General features: G+C 41.4%; 1 protein-coding gene across 7 annotated transcripts in view; it reads left to right on the plus strand.

Moving 5' to 3' along the window:
• Nucleotides 1-22,951, plus strand: part of LOC124145339 (CD109 antigen-like) — a 101,459-nt gene that overhangs the window by 62,099 nt on the left and 16,409 nt on the right. For 6 of the 7 annotated variants that reach the window (XM_048397422.1, XM_048397427.1, XM_048397425.1 and 3 more), the window contains exons 20-29: nucleotides 3,882-4,011; nucleotides 7,945-8,062; nucleotides 11,236-11,349; nucleotides 12,346-12,444; nucleotides 12,939-13,079; nucleotides 15,031-15,172; nucleotides 18,651-18,827; nucleotides 19,401-19,482; nucleotides 21,356-21,512; nucleotides 21,987-22,067. In XM_048397422.1, the coding sequence (XP_048253379.1) occupies nucleotides 3,882-4,011; nucleotides 7,945-8,062; nucleotides 11,236-11,349; nucleotides 12,346-12,444; nucleotides 12,939-13,079; nucleotides 15,031-15,172; nucleotides 18,651-18,827; nucleotides 19,401-19,482; nucleotides 21,356-21,512; nucleotides 21,987-22,067 (1,241 nt within the window). Of the gene's footprint in view, nucleotides 1-1,044; nucleotides 1,151-3,881; nucleotides 4,012-7,944; nucleotides 8,063-11,235; nucleotides 11,350-12,345; nucleotides 12,445-12,938; nucleotides 13,080-15,030; nucleotides 15,173-18,650; nucleotides 18,828-19,400; nucleotides 19,483-21,355; nucleotides 21,513-21,986; nucleotides 22,068-22,951 lie in introns of all 7 variants that reach the window. The other variant, XM_048397426.1, reaches the window with a different exon arrangement.

Consider the following 22,951-nt stretch of genomic DNA (forward strand, 5'->3'; position numbering starts at 1 on the left):
CATATATATATTGTTTTGTTTTATTTGCTAGAAGAAGAAAAGAAGAAAGCTGCATAAGTCTACACACTTAGCTCTTATTCATAAAGATAATTACATCCTCAAAATGTTTTTATTATTTGGTGGGGGGGTAGCCTATTGGTTAAAGCATTTGCTCATCACGCAGAAGACCATCACGCCTGTTTGTCTGGTTTCGATTCGACTGATACAATGTGCAAATCAGGTATCTTGTCTTGAGACATGACTGTGAAAAGTCGTACAAGAATATGCAATTTGTCCTGGTTCGATTCGACTGATACAAGGTGCAAATCAGGTATCTTGTCTTGAGACATGAGTGTGAAATGTGGCCTCCATGGACGCCAAATTGAAAAACATGTTTGGCCATTATTCAGTCATTTTTATTCAAAGTATAATGACATTGGTTAGATTGATGTAGTTAGTATATACAGTACTGGGGCCGTACGCATATTTTCTGTTTTTGTGTGATATTTTTAGTTTTGAACTTGATTTGACCTCTCGGCCTTGACCATAGTGAAAGCTGAAACTTCTTATGCCCAATTTTCTTTTTCTTTAAAAATATAGGGGCTCAACAAATGTCCTGTTTTGAACTTCAATATACATATGCACCTTTCTCTGAAATTCTCTCAAAATGCATTTCCTCACATTGTATACAAAAATCACGTGACCACTGAAGCTGAAACTTCACAAGCTGGTTCCTACCAACAGAAACATCTGAATTATTTCAGGAGGTTAGAATCAGTGGCCGCCATAAAAAAATGATAAGGCTAATAGCACTTTTTTTTGCTTTTTTTGTTTGTTGACTGCCTATCCACACAATGTGAGGCATTTTGTTGTTATTTATCTAATTTTTAAAATGTAATGTCGATTTGTATGGATCCACTGGTCGTAATACAGACTAAATCTCTCGGTGTCTCATAATGTCTGTCTGATGTGTCTCGCACACAAGCACCTGTTGGCAATTGGTGCCGTACATGACCATGGACTTCATTCTTTGCTTGACAAATGGCTGTTCTTTCCTTCCTCCAGGAAAGTGGCTTGGTCTATATGAGTGGCATGACAGTTACCCAATATGAAGCTCCAGATTTTAGGGAAATTTTCATGGAAGATGATCTACCCATGATGGCCAATGCAGGTAGGCTGACACCTGGTTACCATGGACATAGAAATCTTAATGTTCTGTGTGGAAAGGAAGTGATTATGTTATAGATTTGATGCTTGGTTTCATGTATCAGAAGGAGGTTTGAAATTGAGAGTATTAATCTGACGATATTTGTGGTGCCTTCTACAAGTTTGATTGTGATGAGGTTGATGTGGTGTATTGACGGTGCAGTGGAGAGAGGAAAGCCTACTTTAGGATGAATGATTGAGCGGACATGATTGTTCTTCATGATTGACCACAGAGGTGGCTGGAGATAACTATGAGATATTTGCATTGGTTCACTTCCCTCAATCAACTTGTCATGGGTACTTGTTCCAAATATTAAGGGGCAGTGAGGTAACCTCACCAAACCACACCAAAGGCCTTGGTTCAATGTCCCACATGGGTTCAATGTGTGAAGCCCCTTTCTGGTGTCCCCTCTAGGATATTGCTGGAATATTGATTAAAGCAGCATAAAACTATACTCACTCACTCACTCACTCACTCACTCACTCACTCACTCACTCAACCACTCAACCACTCACTCACTCACTCACTCAACCACTCAACCACTCAACCACTCACTCAACCACCCTTGCGCGCACGCACTCACTCACTCAACCACTCACCCAAGACCCACTCACCCAAGACCCACTCACTCACTCACTCACTCACTCACTCACTCACTCACTCACTCACTCACTCACTCACTCACTCACTCACTCACTCACATGAAGTGTCAGCTTTGTGAGCCAGGTCAATGGTTTGAATCCATTCTCTCTATAAGTCACGGTTTGCCTATACCGGATGAGATCTCCTGCTTTATGCTTCCTGGCCTCTCAACAGTCAAGTGTTTCCGTCTCTGCACGAGTTGATGTTCCTACCAGATAGTTTCAATCAAGGTGTTCCACTCTTCTCACAAGATGTCATTGTCTTGTTTTTGCCTCCCTGTCACTAAACCATTATCTACAAGAAGAATATTGGTTCAGAACTTACCGCTTCCTGTCTGCTTTTATGAATCACTCACAGCTAATATTTTCCTCACAACTTCTATATTTCCCCCTCTGGTGGTGGTGTTTTCCTCAGCACATTCGATGTGACTTACGCATGGGAACTGCATGTGACTAACACTGTTGATGAAACGGATCGTGTTTAATGTAACAGCATGTTCATGTCTTGTTGCCATGGTCACTAAAGGCCAGACAATCACTGATTTTGTTTCACGGGTAAGCATAGCCTAAAATTTGCAAATCTGAAGAAAAAGAACAGAAGTTTGCTCAATTAAGTGTGAAAATAGTTCATTTAAACTGTTTTACTGTTTCAAAGTTTAAAACTATGTTATATTGCTTTACTTCATCTTGGCTTATATTGATCTGTTAAACTTGAAGAAAGATTGGTCTAGTGTGACAGATGATGAATGATTATTGTATAGTGCCATGTGTCTATCTCCATTCAATTGTTGCATAGAGCTTGTTAGACACCAAGATTTTGGAAACGTAGTGACCTTGACACATTAGATAGGTATGGTTGAGATGGACAAAAGTTTGTAAGTTGTCAAGAAATAATTAAGGACTTCAGGTATGGCCATAGCTTCCATTAAAACTGTGTTTGAACCAGAGAAATATTTAACATAAAATGATAAATCCCTTCTACGAGTGATGTGTAGGTTTAGAATCTCTTTTCATATTTAATAATACAAGTTAATAATCAGAACAAAGACTATTCAAATACTATTTGTACATATTGTAAATCTGGGTCCATTGAAAACAAGTTTCATGTTCTGTTTATTCGCGATGCCTTTGCTTCCCAAACAGAGAAATATTTGCCCGATTTAATAAATACATACGTAAATCACCAATTTGTGTACAATTTACTCAACTCATTGATGTACAAACTATTAAGTCAGTAGCCATCTTTATCAAACACATTTTCTTTGTTCTTAATTTAGCAAATGTCCTGTCAGTCATGTGACTACCAATTTTATTTTGTTCATTGAAATGTTCTCTGGGCTACAAAGGCCAATACTCAATAAACACGTCTGTCTGTCATACTGACTCTTATGTTGTAACAAAACAGTGTGGACTTTTGTTTTCCTACAAATACTGTTTAAATAAGATTGTAAGATTTTGTCCACGAGTCTTCCTGATTGTCACTCCCACTGTTAACTTCAGAGTATATCTGGGCGGTCGGGTAGCCTAGTGGTTAAAGCGTTCGCTCGTTACGCCGAAGACCCGGGTTCGATTCCTGACATGGGTACAATGTGTGAAGCCCATTTCTGGTGTCCCCCGCCGTGATATTGCTGGAATATTGCTAAATGCGGCGTAAAACCGTACTCACTCACTCAGAGTATATGATAACTATGCCTACTTGATCAAACCAATGGCCCTTATTCAAGTTAGAAAAGATTTTGGGGGGGATATCATATGTCTTGATTCCAGGTTTCAAATACCAAAGTGATTATCTTTTAATATTTCTTTTGAGCTATGATGGTGTACCTTTTAATTTGTGTCAATTTTCTCAGTAATTTATACAGCACCTTATCTTATAAATACATATCATTGATATATTTTCTACAGCATATTTTATCAAACCTGTATTTAACGTATTCTCGTATCTTGGTGTGCTAAAACTCTCTTTGTGATATGTCATACTGATCTAATCCTGGTTATTCCGATGTGTGTTGAAGTGTAGACCTGGTTACTAGGGCATGTTTGTCTTCTGTCAGGCGGCATGCCAGAAATTGCACAGGCAGCAGGACCTGGAGTTGGAGCTGGAGCTAAACCAAAGTATGCTGAGGTTGGACGCACACGCAAGTTCTTCCCTGAGGCCTGGCTTTGGAAGAATGGGACGTTAAGGTAAGTTTTGCTTACTCATTGTTATTTTATCCCACAGCAGGGTTCCTGGGTCCCACAAGGACATATCTTTTCTCATTGCCCCTCCCACGGATAACTTTCCTGATACTGTTGTTTCGCTTAATGGCTTCCATATATTTCACTAGTTTCAATGCAAAAACAGAAATATCATATAAACAAATCTGTACTGAATTATGCAAGGTAATCCTGTTATAACACTTATTTTTAAACTTATCCTATCACACACTTTACATTTCTTCCTTCTTCTTTCAATCCTTTTGTGGAAACGTCCTAAAACATATTTTCCAGCTTCTAAAACATTTCGCCCAAACACATCTCACATTACTAGTCACTAGTCACTAGTAGAAAGTCACTTTGCCTCCACGTGACAGAACAGTTCTACCTGAAGAAGTCATCTCGTATTCTACAACTGCCACCCAGGTTCCACAGGTAATATGAACCCCGGCTCTTTACACATGATCTCCTCATTGCCTACAGGAGAAAGGAAGAGTAGAGAATGTTCTTGAACCTCTGAAGGAGACCAACTTTTCCACTCTAGAGACCGACAGGAGAAGTCGCATTGATCGACAATTGTGGGATTGACAGCTCGCAAAGCGACACAAGTGTCAACATTCGCAGACTCCCAAGGTTCGACATTTCAGAGATTGATGTTAGAATGCTACCGCAATACGCCACCACAAGATCAGAAAGGATCGACTTTCGACCCTCTTCTCTTCCTCGTTCTACATCCCTGGGTGACAAGCATCTGGACCATCTCCCACAGCAGATCGTCTTCTCCGTCACCTGCACTTGCACCTTGACCTCCTTCCAGCTAGTACAGTTTCAACCCTACCCTTACTGACTTCATGGGATCATTGAGATCAGCCTTCCCTATCGACCTCGGACTTTGAATTGCTTCTACAGCCCTTGACTGCGGCCTTCCACCAATGCACTGGGCAGTCGACAACACCTCCTGCCGTTGGCACTCAGACAACCTTTCTACCTCTGACAGTGGCAGCAACTACTTGGTCTTCTGAGGGGCCAACAGCTACATCCATTTCAGTGTTTTCTGAAGCCATATCTACAGGACAAAAACTGCAGGACCCATCCCTAAACATCTCCCGGTGTCACTGCACCATCATCTGCAGTGTCGGAGTTGAATGTCTGCGACGGAATCACCAGTGACAGGGCACTGGTCCATAGAAGATACGACTCTCCACCTCAACTACCTAGAGTTCAAGGCAGTATCCCATTGAGCGGAAGTTCTCCATTCATCACACCTCATGATCCAGTCGGACAATATCTCAGTCATCTGATATGTCCCTTCTGTCTCTAGCGATGGAGTTCATCCAGTTGGTTGACTCTCTGGGCATTCGAGTCTGAGCAAGACACATTCTTGGGGATCAACAACATCATAGCAGACTCTCTATCCCGACCAGATCAACCATCCCCATCAGAGTGACCTCTACATCTGATGATCTTGTAGTATATTTGCCGCCTCTACTCTTGTCCAGACATCGACCTCTTCACCACCCAATCAGACACTCAACTACCAAGGTTTGTCTCTCCCATACCAGACCAGGAGGCATAGCCATATCGTGGAGGAAGCTCTGGGCGTGTACTTCAAATGGTTGCAACCAAAGCAAAGCTACATTTGTTTTTGATCATGCCTTATTGGCCAGCTCGCTGTCGGTTCCGTTTTGGTAAACATCACAAATGGAAAACACCATCCACTTCCGTTTCGCAGGGACCTTCTTCTCCAGCCTCCCATCTGCTGCACCTGTCGCCAGAAACCCTCCATATATGTGTCTGGTTCATCTCCAGAAGTCCCTAATGGCCAAGAGGTATTCAAGACTAGTATCTAAGAACATCACCAAAGCTCATCGCACCTTCACTAAGGCACTAAACGATCATAAATGAAGGCTTTTGAGAGATATTGTCATGGCTGGGACATCACCTTGCCAAGCACTGCTTTGCCACAACAGGTTTCTGAATATCTCCTGCATCTCAGGTCTATCAGGAAGCTCAAGGGTTTTACTTTGGCTACATGTCACAGCTATTAATTTGGTCATCGCTAGCATGACTGGCACGAAGATCTGAGTTGGCCTGAACTCCAAGCCCTCATCCGCTCTTACAAGCTTGCTGACTAATTGTCTAGGTATTGCCCACTCTAGCATCAGCTTCTAGGGTCAGTGAGATTCATGCACTGGACATTAATAGAGTTTGTTTCGAAAGGCAGAGTCATGGTAAGGTTCATCTTGGTTTCCGTTCAGACTTCATCACGAGAATCAGCTTCCAGGTCCACCAGAAAAGCTGTTTATTATCCCGTCCCTGGCATCCATTCTAAATCTGGAAGATCGTGAAGACATTGTGCCCAGTCTGAGTGCTCCATATCCACCTCAAAGCTTCGTCAACACTCCATCGATCAAGAAAGAGGCTGTTCATTCCATTATCCAAGGCAACCAACTTAGAAGCCTGCCAGTCTCCTTCTGGTTATGATCGACGATCATACGTGCCTACACTTTTGCCGGCTTGCCTCCCCCTATGACGTTTAATTCTCTCGAGAAAAGAACTGTCACCTCCACGATGGTGCTGCACAGTAACTGCACCCTCAACGCAACCATGGAAGGATGTGTGAGATAGAATAAGTATAAAAATTTAAAATTTTACATTAAATTGTATGTTTCTATGCTTGTCCTATATCAAATTATATGCCCACCTATCCATCCCCCCATCACAGTAACACTAGTGTGAACCGCCTCCGTGTTCTAGTGGTAGAGCGTCCGCCCGGAGAGCGGAAGGTCCAGGGTTCGATCCCCGACCGCGTCATACCAAAAGACGTTAAAAGATGGTACTTGTTGTTACCCTGTCTGGCACTCGTCATTAAGGGGCTAAAACAAGGACTGGTCGGCTCGGAGTCAGTATACTGTGTCTGAGTGGGGTATTCATGTTAAACTGCAGGATGGTATCTCAGTGAGCTAGCACTCTAAATCGGCATCAGTCCAGACTAGTACAAGCAGCCACACAAACACGCACACGTACATACACGTCGTTATACAAGTCGTTATACAAGTGCAATAATCTTGGACGCAATGTTAAAGCCCATTTCACCTCATCTAACACTCGTATGCCAGCTCTAAGAAGAATGATGTGGCATACGGTGTCAGGTGGTCAAACCGCTTATGTCACAATGCACAGGAATGTAGTACATGACCCACTTGTTTGGGTGGTGACTATGGTGATGCGATGGGTGTCCGGGCGAAATGTGTTTAGAAGCTGGAAACTATGTTTTAAGGCGTTTCTACACAAGGATCAAAAGAAGGAGGAAGAAATCCATAGTGTGAGACAGTTTTTGGAAATATATCTGACTCGAAATGCCATGTACACGGAATACAATGGAACCCTCCTTATCCAAACACTTGAATTTCTCAAGGGATTGTCTAAACCCTCCTTATCCAAACACTTGAATTTCTCAAAGAATTGTCTAGATAAACAAATTTCCACACATATGTGAATCACATAGTACACTGACCATGGTTACCTCCCTACATAATTGAAACAAACTATATAACAAAATGCACTCTTCGATATACCTTTCTATCATTCCAAATTCATCTTAATCCACTGTCATCTAATGCTCCAGCCCCTATGGTGTTGGTTGCATGTGATGACCCACTCAACGAACATCACGTATTGACACTGTCCAGTAAGTGGAGCATTATGGTGTGCAATTTTAATTTATTAGTAAAGTCGCAGTCCACTTCCAGAAACCAGATTTCCAGAGAAATGAAGCCTTTCAAATAGTCATTGTTCATAAAGTCGTACTGTAGCTGGGATTTCTACATAAACTGGGTCTGGACAAATGAGGTTTCTTTGCATATGATTGTTTTTCAATGAGATAAACAAAAATGTGTTTATGTATGACATCTTTTTCAGTGATCCTGGTACAGTAACTATCTCTGAGACGGTGCCTGACACAATCACGACATGGGTGGCAACAGCTTTTGCTATCAGTCCTGAGAAGGGGCTCAGTATCACCTCACAAAGCTCCAAGGTAAGCATAGATGCTCAGTATCACCTCGAAAAGCTCCATTGTAAGCATAGATGCTCAGTATCACCTTGCAAAGCTCCATTGTAAGCATAGATGCTCAGTATCACCTCACAAAGCTCCAAGGTAAGCATAGATGCTCAGTATCACCTCGAAAAGCTCCATTGTAAGCATAGATGCTCAGTATCACCTTGCAAAGCTCCATTGTAAGCATAGATGCTCAGTATCACCTCACAAAGCTCCATTGTAAGCATAGATGCTCAGTATCACCTCACAAAGCTCCAAGTTAAGCATAGATGCTCAGTATCACCTCACAAAGCTCCATTGTAAGCATAGATGCTCAGTATCACCTCACAAGGCTCCATTGTAAGCATCAATGCTCTGTATCACCTCACAAAGCTCCATTGTAAGCATAGATGCTCAGTATCACCTCACAAAGCTCCATTGTAAGCATAGATGCTCAGTATCACCTCACAAAGCTCCATTGTAAGCATAGATGCTCAGTATCACCTCGCAAAGGTCCAAGTTAAGCATAGATGCTCTGTATCACCTCACAAAGCTCCATTGTAAGCATCAATGCTCTGTATCACCTCACAAAGCTCCAAGGTAAGCATAGATGCTCAGTATCACCTCACAAAGCTCCATTGTAAGCATAGATGCTCAGTATCACCTAACAAAGCTCCAAGTTAAGCATAGAGCCTCTGTATCACCTCACAAAGCTCCAAGGTAAGCATAGATGCTCTGTATCACCTCACAAAGCTCCATTGTAAGCATAGATGCTCAGTATCACCTCATAAAGCTCCATTGTAAGCATAGATGCTCTGTATCACCTCACAAAGCTCCATTGTAAGCATAGATGCTCAGTATCACCTCACAAAGCTCCAAGGTAAGCATAGATGCTCAGTATCACCTCAAAAAGCTCCATTGTAAGCATAGATGCTCAGTATCACCTTGCAAAGCTCCATTGTAAGCATAGATGCTCAGTATCACCTCACAAAGCTCCATTGTAAGCATAGATGCTCTGTATCACCTCACAAAGCTCCATTGTAAGCATCAATGCTCTGTATCACCTCACAAAGCTCCAAGGTAAGCATAGATGCTCAGTATCACCTCACAAAGCTCCACTGTAAGCATCAATGCTCTGTATCACCTCACAAAGCTCCATTGTAAGCATAGATGCTCAGTATCACCTCACAAAGCTCCAAGGTAAGCATAGATGCTCAGTATCACCTAACAAAGCTCCAAGGTAAGCATAGATGCTCAGTATCACCTCACAAAGCTCCATTGTAAGCATAGATGCTCTGTATCACCTCACAAAGCTCCATTGTAAGCATAGATGCTCAGTATCACCTCACAAAGCTCCATTGTAAGCATAGATGCTCTGTATCACCTCACAAAGCTCCATTGTAAGCATAGATGCTCAGTATCACCTCACAAAGCTCCATTGTAAGCATAGATGCTCTGTATCACCTCACAAAGCTCCTTTGTAAGCATAGATGCTCAGTATCACCTCACAAAGCTCCATTGTAAGCATAGATGCTCAGTATCACCTCACAAAGGTCCAAGTTAAGCATAGATGCTCTGTATCACCTCACAAAGCTCCATTGTAAGCATCAATGCTCTGTATCACCTCACAAAGCTCCAAGGTAAGCATAGATGCTCTGTATCACCTCACAAAGCTCCATTGTAAGCATAGATGCTCAGTATCACCTCACAAAGCTCCAAGGTAAGCATAGATGCTCAGTATCACCATGAAAAGCTCCATTGTAAGCATAGATGCTCAGTATCACCTTGCAAAGCTCCATTGTAAGCATAGATGCTCAGTATCACCCCACAAAGCTCCATTGTAAGCATAGATGCTCAGTATCACCTCACAAAGGTCCAAGTTAAGCATAGATGCTCTGTATCACCTCACAAAGCTCCATTCTAAGCATAGATGCTCAGTATCACCTCACAAAGCTCCATTGTAAGCATCAATGCTCTGTATCACCTCACAAAGCTCCATTGTAAGCATAGATGCTCAGTATCACCTCACAAAGCTCCATTGTAAGCATAGATGCTCTGTATCACCTCACAAAGCTCCATTGTAAGCATAGATGCTCAGTATCACCTCACAAAGCTCCATTGTAAGCATAGATGCTCTGTATCACCTCACAAAGCTCCATTGTAAGCATAGATGCTCAGTATCACCTCACAAAGCTCCATTGTAAGCATAGATGCTCAGTATCACCTCACAAAGCTCCATTGTAAGCATAGATGCTCTGTATCACCTCACAAAGCTCCAAGGTAAGCATCAATGCTCAGTATCACCTTGCAAAGCTCCATTGTAAGCATAGATGCTCTGTATCACCTCACAAAGCTCCAAGGTAAGCATAGATGCTCAGTATCACCTTGCAAAGCTCCATTGTAAGCATAGATGCTCTGTATCACCTCACAAAGCTCCTTTGTAAGCATAGATGCTCAGTATCACCTCACAAAGCTCCATTGTAAGCATAGATGCTCTGTATCACCTCACAAAGCTCCAAGGTAAGCATAGATGCTCAGTATCACCTTGCAAAGCTCCATTGTAAGCATAGATGCTCAGTATCACCTTGCAAAGCTCCTTTGTAAGCATAGATGCTCAGTATCACCTCACAAAGCTCCATTGTAAGCATAGATGCTAAGTATCACCTCACAAAGCTCCATTCTAAGCATAGATGCTCAGTATCACCTCGCAAAGCTCCATTGTAAGCATAGATGCTGTCCGATGTGCTGGGCTGCATGACTAATGTAACATAACATTTACCCACTTGCACTGATAGCCAAACTACTCAGAGAACAGACAAATACCTTAAGAAATATCAGTAATCTGACATGTATGGTGCATGAACAGCTAGTTTCCCCGAAGAATATCTGGGTTAGAATTAGTCTTCAGCTGCCAATGCTTGTGACAAGAGGCGACTTTTGGGATCAGAAGATCAAGCTTGCTGACTTGGATGATATATGTCATTGAATCATATTGCATAGATTATGCTCATAGTGTCAATCACTGGATTGTCTGGATATGTTTCCTGGTAATAGTTACTGTACAACATTAGATATTCTGAAACATATTCCCCCTATTGCCAATATGTGGTAGATTAAACTGGCAATCAGGCATTCTCAGTTGGACTAATCTTTGTGATAAATCTATATTTCAGATAAAAACATTCCAGCCATTCTTTGTGTCTGTGGCTCTGCCATATGCAATGAAGAAAGGTGAGAACTTCCAGATGAGGGTGACCATCTTCAACTACATGAACCAGAGCACTCCAGTAAGTAGGCTGTTCTAGCAGACCTCCCAGAGGTATTTCTTCCATTTGGGAGTCAAAATATTCCTCATTGATGTAACCCTATGTGCTTTAACATAACTGTAACTGATAATATTGATCAACCCAAATTTTCCTTCCTTAATGGATTTACAAATACTTCCTAATTTGAACTGATCTGGATTGTTATTCAAAAGGAAATAATACTTTGTGTAATATCATGCTTTAAAGAAATGATTCCAGAGGGTCTGGTAACACTCCCACAAATAATTCAATTTGGAAATGAATAAGGATTTTATAAGGGGAGTTAGTATTCTTTCATCCATGTATTCACAATTTGTTGAAATTCATATAATTTTACTTATGGATGACAGTGAAGGTGTACGAGCACGTTCCTCAAGTTTCTCCATTTACCAATGGTCCAAGATGCCTTCTTGTTTTACTGACTTGTCACTTGTCAACAATTTGCTCAATTGACTCATTTATTATGACATCATTTAACATTCATACCAGAAGAATTTATCAATCAACCTTCATATTATTTCTGTGGTATGAGTACTTGAACATTCTTAACATCTTATGTTGACAGGATGTAGACACTCTTGATCAGATGATGTAGACACTCTTGATCAGATGATGTAGACACTCTTGATCAGATGATGTAGACACTCTTGATCAGGGGATGTAGACTCTCTTGATCAGATGATGTAGACACTCTTGATCAGATGATGTAGACACTCTTGATCAGGGGATGTAGACACTCTTGATCAGATGATGTAGACACTCTTGATCAGATGATGTAGACACTCTTGATCAGGGGATGTAGACACTCTTGATCAGATGATGTAGACACTCTTGATCAGGGGATGTAGACACTCTTGATCAGATGATGTACAGACTTTTGATCAGGAACGTTACAATGAAACACTTAAGTCCATACATTTGTAGCTTTTCTCTTGATCATGTATGTAATAAGTTAAATGACAATCTCATCTTATTCAGGTGAAAGTTACCCTGAAGAAATCAGATGACTTTGGAGTGGTTGAGTCCGTTGGAGGAGTAGAATCTGCAGTATCTAAGGAAGTTGTGACAGAAGTTCAGGTAACATGGCCGGGTCTTTTCTGTATGCCAAAGGACATTACATGATTGTACTTGTTCTTACCCTGCCAGATTTTTACAAAAAATAATATACCATCCCCAACAGGTTTTTACAAGAGGCATCACTTGGGTGAGATCCTACAAACTATCGCTACAATGAAATTGTATCACAATACTTTGCAGAACATTTTAACGTCATCGGTTACAATGACATCACAATCAAATTACATGACTGATCTATCTGTCACTGAGGCAGGTGAGCACTGTTTTTCACACAAATTGAAAAAGTTGGAAGAATGACTTTGGATGATAAATAGAATCCTACCCATGTGTATTTTAATATCTAATATATAAGCACTCGTCAAGCCTCTTCAGATTTTTCAACTTTTAACTTGTGTTGATATAGTTGATATAAAAAAACACAAGGTGTGACATTCTCTTTTTGTCATGGAATTAGTTTTCCTCTGATCTTAAGCTGGGAATTCCTATGCTTCCAGGTCGAAAAGAATGTCCCAAAGGGCGTCGTCTTCTGGATTTCTGCCAAGAAACTTGGTCCAATCAAAATAAGTCTGGTGGCGCAGCCCGATGCTTCAACTGGAGAGAAAGGGGACAGCATTGTGAAGGTCGTGGAGGTCAAGGTATTATCACCAGCTTACTTTTGTGTACACCAGCTCCCATACAGATCCGTGTGAGTGAGTTTGGTTTTACGCCATGTTAAGCAATATTCCAGCAATATCACGGCGGGGGACACCAGAAATGGGCTTCATGTCGTACCCATGTCGGGATCGAACCTGGGTCTTTAACCACACTTTAACCACAAGGCTACCCGGCCTCCCCAATCCGGGCTGGAATTAGCCTTTTTAATAGTAAGAGGCATCTAACAGGGTCCTGTGGCTCACTGACATAGTTGATAGATGACATTGGTTGATGAATGCATCAAAATTGCATGGATCGATGCTCATGATGTCCCTCACTGGATTGTCTGGTCCAGACTCGATTGTTTACAGACCACCCTCATATAGCTGGAATATTCCTGTGTGCAGTGATAAACAACTAACAAACAAGCAAACAAATCTTTGATTGACATAACAAAAAAGCCAGTCCTTCTCCGAAACATTGATGCGAATATATGCAGTAAGTGACCACTGTCACTGTGGCTAATGGGTAATATGTGACTACCTTCTGAAGGCATTCAGGGTGGGAATAGCCTGGTGGTTAAAGTTCTAGCTTGTCACACTGAAGGTCCGAGTTTGATTTCCCACAATGATTTCTCTCAATATATAATTGTTAACATCTTAAAAATTACAATTACTTTGAACACCATATCTCTTTTCCACCCTCGTAGCCCTAAAATCCTTTTAGCTGTCAATCACACTATAAAATTTTCGACAGATGTCTTCTTATGATGTAACACAATCTCATTAAAATCAGATCTAAGTTCTCGCTACGGCTAAACAAAGATCTGAGGACATCCCATTACGGGTCACGTCAGACCGACCTGGTGGGAACTTTCACCAACCAATGGAATAACCAATCAGAAGGCAGCTTTCTTGTGCTTTACGGCACTAATTTCAAATTAGCAACTACGCTTCGAAACATATTTTGACAAATTCTCAATTACAAATTTGAAACCTGAACAAAAGAACATTCTGGAATGGCTAATAGTCTAGATTGTATTGATTCAGTCGTTAAACCTGTTACTATCGTTTGGAATACCCTGTGTTAACGTTTTCGAGGTTGCATGATTATAAATCACATTCCAACTGTCACTTTCTTAATCTGGTGAGCGACGCTCTGATTGGTCGGATGAAAGGTCGTTCTGATGTGACCCCTAATGGGATGTCTTCAGATCTTTGTTTAGCAGTAGTGAGAACTAAGATCTGATTTTAATGAGATTAGATGTGACAGAGGTAGTATTCTTAGAATTACACACAACATAACTATTGTTTGACATTATGACATATAGCTGGAATACTGTAAAAAGTGGCTAAAATACAACTCACTCTAAAAGCAATAAGTTTGTTTGTTTGTGTGTTTGCTTATTTGTTTGTTTGTTTGTTGTTTAACGCTGCACTCAACAATATACCAGCTATATGACGGCAGTCAGTAAATAATCGAGTCTGGACCAGACAATCCAGTGATCGACACCATGAGTATTGATCCACGCAATTGGGATACGATGACATGCATCAACCAATATCAGCGAGCCTGACCACCCAATCCTGTGACTCACCTCTAACGACAAGCATATTCGTCTTTTATATCAAGCATGGGTTGCTGAAGACCTATTCTACCCCAGATCTTCACTGGTGGAAAGCAATATGTAGACCAGTAGATGTAGATCTCTGTTTGGTCGATTACAAGGTGCTATGTGGCCATGATTTATATCAATAAACCATGGAACCTAATCCCCCACGAACAGAAGTGTTGGTGCAACCTGGTGGGTAAAGCGTTCACTTCACATCAGTGGCTGTCATTTGATTCTCCTCCCTGGTACAAAGTGTGAAACCTTTTAATTAATGGTGCCCCCCATCATGGGCGTCTCTAAAACATGGCATCACATTTATCTTTCTCATCTGTTCTTCGCAGCCTCCCGGTATTGTACATAGAAAGGTCCAAGGCGAGACTGTGGAACTGGATACTGATACCACGCAATACAACAAAACACTTCTCCTCCCATTCCCAGCAGACGTTGTTGACGGGTCAAAGAGGATAGAGGTCAAGGTCACAGGTGCAGTATATTTATGTTTGTGATATGCTGATTACTTGGATATTCAGATATACTTACTAACAAGAGCTGGGTGATACCGTTTATAAAGCGACCCCATGTATAAGACGACCCCCCCTGTACACGCCTTCAAAATCGACCCAAAATCCTATACTCTGTGTACAAAGCGACCTGGAATGAAGCATATCACAAGTGCGCCCATAAACCTTATATTTGCAATAATAATATGTTTATCTTGCGTTGTTTTTTTCTATGATGGTTGGTCGCGTGCGTAACTCCAACACACGTCGCAATTTTGTGTTTACACAGTGCGACACCAAATTGGTGCCAGTAAAATAAAATTTATGAAGTAATAACATATAAGAGACAATGGTGAGTAATTTAATCGCCAATTAACTATGTTGTAACTAACTAGGCTTATGTTTGCTTCACATTCAGCGTGTATATTCCACAATCACTTGTACACACCATCTCCAACAGTTGTTATTACAACTCTAAAAACCACGGGAATTGATTTCAGCTTCACCGGTTATCACATGTTAGGTCACATGTGCAATATGCGAATGCTTACCGGTACTTCCAGCTCTCTTCTCACAGATGTTGATTGTTTTACCGTGTCAGCTGGCTTGACAATCTGGATCAAGGCGAGTGTCATTTCAAATTTATTTGCAGAAAATATTCAACTTTATTCAAGGAAAACAGATACAAATCATGTTTATGTTTGGAAATAGTTATTGGAACAGTTATTTAGGAAGAAATGCGAAGTTCTGTTGTCAAATGCTGGGCTGGCTATCGAACGCCGGTTGACATCGCCAGTGGAAGCTGAAAGTGAAACAACTGGAAAAAAACATGAGATCTTCGACTCTGTGTCTTAAGCCCCTCATTCTAGGTACGAAAAACTGGTCTTATACACAGTGATATACGGTACATCCACGATTATCCAAGTCTAAAAAATATAATAGTCTTGGCTCTCAGGCACCACCCACATCATCATTAAGTCCGCCGCACGTTTCGTTTTGTTTCCATTTCTTGAATATTCTGCATCTTGAACACAGGACCCTAGCTGTGTAATACCACAATACTTAAAAACAATGCAATCCAATATAGCGTGCAGTTACTTGCCTTTTCATGCACACTGCTTTACTGCGCATCTCAGGTTGTGGTCATGGCAACAATAGGAGTTTGTGTGCTTGTTTTGCCGCTTGCAAATTTGGTCAACGAAAACATGAAATTTACAATAAAACATCAGTAGTCGGGGTGATTTACAAATTCAAAATTTCAAAATTTACTGTATGCTTGACAATGTTTCATACGCAGAGATTATGATTACATGTGTATTTGTCTCGTAAAATAAGCTGGAAATAGCAATCAGCTGTTAATACATATTTTTCCCTATCTGTGTGTGATTTAGTTTAAAAATACTTAATGTCATGGCCAATATCATTACTGAAAGACAATACAGTGATAGGAAGACCAAAGACGACTAATGGGGGCACGGTTGGCGATTCGCTATGCAGAGTTGTGTCCCTTAGGCACGCCAGAAACCTATGATTGTGGGTTCGAATCCCGGTTCGCCCCGATTATGTTTCTAGGTTTAATTGTCAGCATCATACCCGTGCTCGTGGGTTTCACTGAAGTGGTAAACGTCAGAGACCTGCATCACTTCGGGCTTTCCTCCCACCGAAGTGGTAAACGTCTGAGACCTGCATCACTTCGGGCTTTCCTCCCACATTAAGCTGACACGTCGCGATATAACTGGAATACTGTTAAAAGCGGCGTTGAACCCAACTCACTCACTCACTCACTCACTCACTCACTCTAGCGACTAATGTTCGTTTCAAGGCGAGTTCATGGTGAATTGAAGTGATTTGCTGATAGGTTCATAAACGATTTTGCTGAAATTAATGTAAACAAAAGTGAATTAAATCTTGGATAAAAGTAATATAATTGATTACAAACCTAAGTCCAGATACACAATGAACACATTTTATCGCCACATAGTGTAATAAATAACAGGACTAACTTGCGTACTTCTGTACTGGGGCTGGGACTGGTAACTTGGATACTCGGGTCGGGTTGGTACTGAGTTGGACCCGGGTACCCACAAGACTACCCGGACCCGTGGTTAGTCCCGTGTTATATTGTTTAATGATAAAAAATATCTATAACTCTCTGGTTACACTACAAATCACTGATGTTCATATTTCTTTCTGACTAAGCACCATTGCTTCTGACCTTTATAGGTTTGAATAAGAATGACACTTCAGTCAACTTCAGTGTATGCATGACCAGATCGTTTTATACATATATTTAAATACGTTTTACCAGGGCTACGCTCAAACTATTTCCATTCGGACATTTTGTACCCAACTCTTGAGACCTGTGGCGGTACCCGTTTAGGGTCGGTTAATAGTGTGGTGGGTATCCGGGTAGTAAATTTGGACTTGTCCCAGCCCTATTCTGTACTGATTTGTTGACATGCTTCTTCCGGTGGTGTGTACTCACGATAACGTTGCATTGTGAAATATAATCTGTGGAGATGGTGGACAACCAGACTCGACCCAGACTTTGATATGTGCATATGTAAATGCCTGACAGGTGATGTAAATGTCTGATAGGGATGCAAATGTTTGACAGGTGATGTGAATGTTTGACAGGGATGTAAATGTTTGACAGGTGATGTGAATGTTGGACAGATGATGTAAATGTTTGAGAAATGATGTAATTATTTGAAATGGGATGTAAATGTTTGAGGGGGATGTCATGTTGGACATGTGATGTAAATGTTTGACAGGTGATGTGAATGTTTGACAGACGATGTAAATGTTTGAGAAATGATGTAATTATTTGAAATGGGATGTAAATGTTTGCGGGGGATGTCATGTTTGACATGTGATGTAAATGTTTGACAGGTGATGTAAATGTTTGAGAAATGATGTAATTATTTGAAATGTGATATAAATATTTGACGACTGATGTAAATGTTTGACGACTGATGTAAATGTTTGACAGGTGATGTAAATGTTTGACAAATGATGTAATTATTTGAAATGTGATATAAATGTTTGACGACTGATGTAAATGTTTGACGACTGATGTAAATGTTTGACGACTGATGTAAATGTTTGACAGGTGATGTAAATGTTTGACAAATGATGTAATTATTTGAAATGTGATATAAATGTTTGACGACTGATGTAAATGTTTGACGACTGATGTAAATGTTTGACAGGTGATGTAAATGTTTGACAAATGATTTTATTATTTGAAATGTGTTTGAAATGTGATGTAAATGTTTGACAGGTGATGTAAATGTTTGACAGGGATGTAAATGTTTGACAGGTGATGTAAATGTTTGAGAAATGATGTAATTATTTGAAATGTGATGTAAATGTTTGACAGGTGATGTAAATGTTTGACAGGTGATGTGAATGTTTGACAGGGATGTAAATGTTTGACAGGTTATGTAAATATTTGACAGGTGATGTGATGGGGCCAACAGTGGAAGGGCTGGAGAAGCTGATCAGGATGCCAACAGGGTGTGGAGAACAAAACATGATCACCTTGGTGCCCAATATTGTGGTCTACAAGTACCTGAATGCTGTCAACAGAATGACTAATGAGATTGAGGATAAGGCTGTCAAGAACATGAAGTATGGTAAGTGATTAGTCTTATTTATCTGGTGCATGAATACCAATTCTTTGTCAGGTACACTGCTGCAGAAATTTCCATAAATAATATCAGACCTATAAAAAGATCTTTGTAGGTGACAGTGTAGATGTCCATCATCCAGTATTGAGTGAGTGAGCGAGCAATCGAGTATGGTTTTACACCGCTTTTAGCAATATCACAGTGGGAGACACCAGAAATGGGTTTCACACATTGAACCATGTCAGGAATCAAACCCGGGCCTTCGGCCTGACGAGCAAACACTTTAACCACTAGGCTACCCCACCACTCTCCAGTATTGAGAACAACATGAGTCATTAGCAGTGCCTGGATGCCCAGTGGTCTAAGAACAACACTATACTGGGAAGAGCTGCAGTTGGTAGTTAGCAGTGTCAGTATTCACGATTAGGATCCTTGGTTTGTTACTACGGTAGCCCTGTTGTTGACATTGTCAGACTCTCCTCCCACATTATCTGACACAACTAAAATACTTTGCATATTTCACTGACAGCCTTCCTTGGATCACACTACCTGTCTTTACGTTGTTCAATCTTGTACCAGGTTACCAGCGTGAGCTCACCTACATGAGAGATGATGGTTCCTTCAGCGCCTTTGGACAAAGTGACCCCAGCGGCAGTATCTGGTAAGAACTAGACAACTGTAGCAGTCAATAACGGGTTAATGCCATTTGTTTGTTTATTATTATATGCAGACCTTGGAGCTATGGGAACGTTTTACTTGCTCCCGCGGAAACAGCAGTCAGGAAAAGTTTAAAAAAAGAATGCCGAAAGTGATAGCAAAAGTGAGCATGTTGCTTTAGTAGAAGGAAGTGACGTAGGGCTGAGGAAGTGACGTAGGGCCGAGGAAGTGACGTAGGGCCAAGGAAGTGACGTAGGGCCGAGGAAGTGGCGTAGGGCCGAGGAAGTGGCGTAGGGCCGAGGAAGTGACGTAGGGCCGAGGAAGTGGCGTAGGGCCGAGGAAGTGACGTAGGGCAGAGGAAGTGACGTAGGGACGAGGAAGTGGCGTAGGGCAGAGGAAGTGACGTAGGGCAGAGGAAGTGACGTAGGGCAGAGGAAGTGGCGTAGGGCAGAGGAAGTGGCGTAGGGCAGAGGAAGTGGCGTAGGGCCGAGGAAGTGGCGTAGGGCCGAGGAAATGACGTAGGGCAGAGGAGCGGAAGTGACATAATTACAGGCTGCTGATGAACACGGAAGTAAATGGGGGATTACATGTGCGAGGTGAATTTTGCCTGTTATATGACACGGAAAGTAGAAGTACTTATAGAGTGATTAAATGGTGGGATGTAAAATACATGCTGCCTTTAAACTCATTTAGCGAATTACTGCTATTTGGACAAGGTGACCCCAGCGTCAGTCTCCTGTAGCAGTCAATAATGGGTTAATACTATTTATTTGCTGTTAATGCCACTCCAGGGTTTTCTCAAGACCATCTCAGAGGCTGATATTCAGCCCGAAGTCTGCTGCAAATAATGCTGAGAATTACCAAATTGGAATTAGAAATACCGTAACCCTGTTCATGCTATTCATGCTGTTATTGTTATGACTAATGATAAGGCTTTGTAGAGGTGATGCTGCAAACAGCACCATACAGAGGTGAGGTCCTCTGTGAACACCACCATACAGAGGAGGAGGTTTTAATGCTCAGTTTATCCTCATTGCTATGAATGCAATGTCAAAATTCAATGTTAAAAAACATCTGAATTTGAGGAAAATAAGAACTTTAAAAAGATTAAGTTAAAAAAAAATAAAAAATTACCCAATTTGACTGCCAAGATAGATTCATCTTGGATACATCTGCACATTCAGCAATATTACAGCCATATGATGGCGGTCTGCAAATAATCAAGTCTGGGCTAGACAATCCACTGACTGAATTCATGAGCTTTGATGTATTGGAACCTGTGCCAATAAACTGTGAATATCCGGGTTGCAACTGATCTTCAGCAAACCATGCCTGTCACAAGAGACGACTAACAGGATCGGATGGTAATCCTCGATGACCAGGGTGATGAATGTCATCGTATCCCATTTACGTAGATGCATGCTCATAGAAACAATGATACTATGAGACATAAAACTACACTCACTCACTCACTCACTCACTCACTCACTCACTCACTCACTCACTCACTCACTCACTCACTCACTCACTCACTCACTCACTCACTCACTCACTCACTCACTCACTCACTCACTCACTCTCACTCACTCACTAGGGGTGGTCAGGTAGCCTAGTGGTTAAAGCGTTCGCTCGTCACACCGAAGACCCAGGTTCGATTCCCGTCATGGGTACAATGTGTGAAGCCCATTTCTGGTGTCCCCCGCCGTGATATTGCTGGAATATTGCTAAAAGCAGCATAAAACCATACCCACTCACTTACTCACTCACTCACTCACTCACTCACTCACTCACTCAATGATACACTGAGACATAAAACTACACTCACTCACTCAAGTTCAGCAGACCTGTAGAAGGAACTCTGACGCTTTGTTTTCCAGGCTGACAGCATTTGTGATGAAGTGCTTCTCCCAGGCACGTGGTCAAATCACAGTAGATGGGAAAGTGATGAGTAAAGCGTTTGCTTGGATCAAAACAGGCCAGAACAATGATGGAACGTTCAGAGTCGTGGGCAAAGTCATCCACAAGGAGATGCTGGTGAGTGAGGCAGGGTCAAATCAAATGTTATTGGAAGATATGCTGTTGATGGAATGGAGTCAACTCATGGTATGGCCATCACTGTTAAATTACATGTTTCTCTAGCTCATCTCTCATTGTTAATTCCCCTGCAGATTACTGAATAAACTAACACATGGTTGTATTTGTTCCTTTCTACCGGTATGTAGTAATATATATCAAATTTCAAATTTTTAAAATAAAATAACAATTTGAGAAAACACAGCGAAATATTTTGCCAATTTAAGTGTAGTTATTATTTTAACCATCCCCTAATAATTGTTAATTTTATTCACAACCCTCTCTTTCCCCCTTCTCCTCCCCCAAACCCCCTCCCCTCCCTTATCGGTTTCCTCCTATCACCTAGTTCCTCCATTTTGAGACAATATTCTGATCTTGATGAATGAAATGTAACGTTAACAGAATGGTATTTGATGACAGTGTGTTTTGTTGTAGGGCGGGTCATCAGCCGGCAAGTCTCTCACAGCCTTTATCTACATAGCGCTGAAGGAGAGTGAGAGTTTCCTGGCAGAAACGGTAGGTGGTGTTAGTTGAGATGACCCCATGGGGACTAGATCCCCGCCATCCTCGGCTTGTTGTCACAGGTGACCAACTGGATTGGATGCATGGTCAGGTTCAGGGATGTAGTTGATGGTGTCTCATCGTACCCAGGCAGCATGAGACTTGCGCACAAAATCAATCAGTGGACTCAATTATTTGCCTGCTGATGTCATATAGCTGGAAAATTGCTGAGTATGGCGTTACACAACAACGATACATAAACAGTTGAGACTGAGGCATAAGCAGGAACTCATCTTTTATGAACTCTATTTCTGGAATTGGTCACAGTATTGTCATCTGATCTGATTGTTATAGGACAGGCATCTTTTATTGTGTGGCCCATTATTCAGGGGCAGTTTGAATGGCTCATGGTTAATAAGTACACATCTTGTTGTCCATATTATGTCTGTACATATTTATAATGTCGTATTCCTGTGTTCGTATTCTGGGGCTGTTGTTTGTTTGTTGCTTAACACCGCACTCAGCAATATTCCAGCCTATATGACAGCAGTCTGTAAATAATCGAGTCTGGACCAGACAATCCAGTGATCATCATAAGCATCGATCCACGCAATTGGGATCGATGACATGCCTCAACCAAGTCAGGGAGCTTGAACACCCGATCCCGTTAGTAGCCTCCTACGACAAAAATAGTTGCCTTTTACGGCAAGCATGGGTTGCTGAAGACCTACTCTACCCCAGATCTTCACGGGTCTCTTTTGGTGGTTGGGTGGCTTAGTGTTAATGTGTTTGCTTGTCACACTGTAGGCCTGGGTTCAATTCCCTACATGGGTACAATGGGTGAAACCCCATATAGTCCCCTGCAGTGATATTGCTGGAAGTTGTGTCAAACCATTCTA

This window comes from Haliotis rufescens, unplaced genomic scaffold (assembly GCF_023055435.1).
Source record: "Haliotis rufescens isolate VD_foot unplaced genomic scaffold, xgHalRufe1.0.p SCAF_17, whole genome shotgun sequence".
Classification (NCBI taxonomy): domain Eukaryota; kingdom Metazoa; phylum Mollusca; class Gastropoda; order Lepetellida; family Haliotidae; genus Haliotis; species Haliotis rufescens.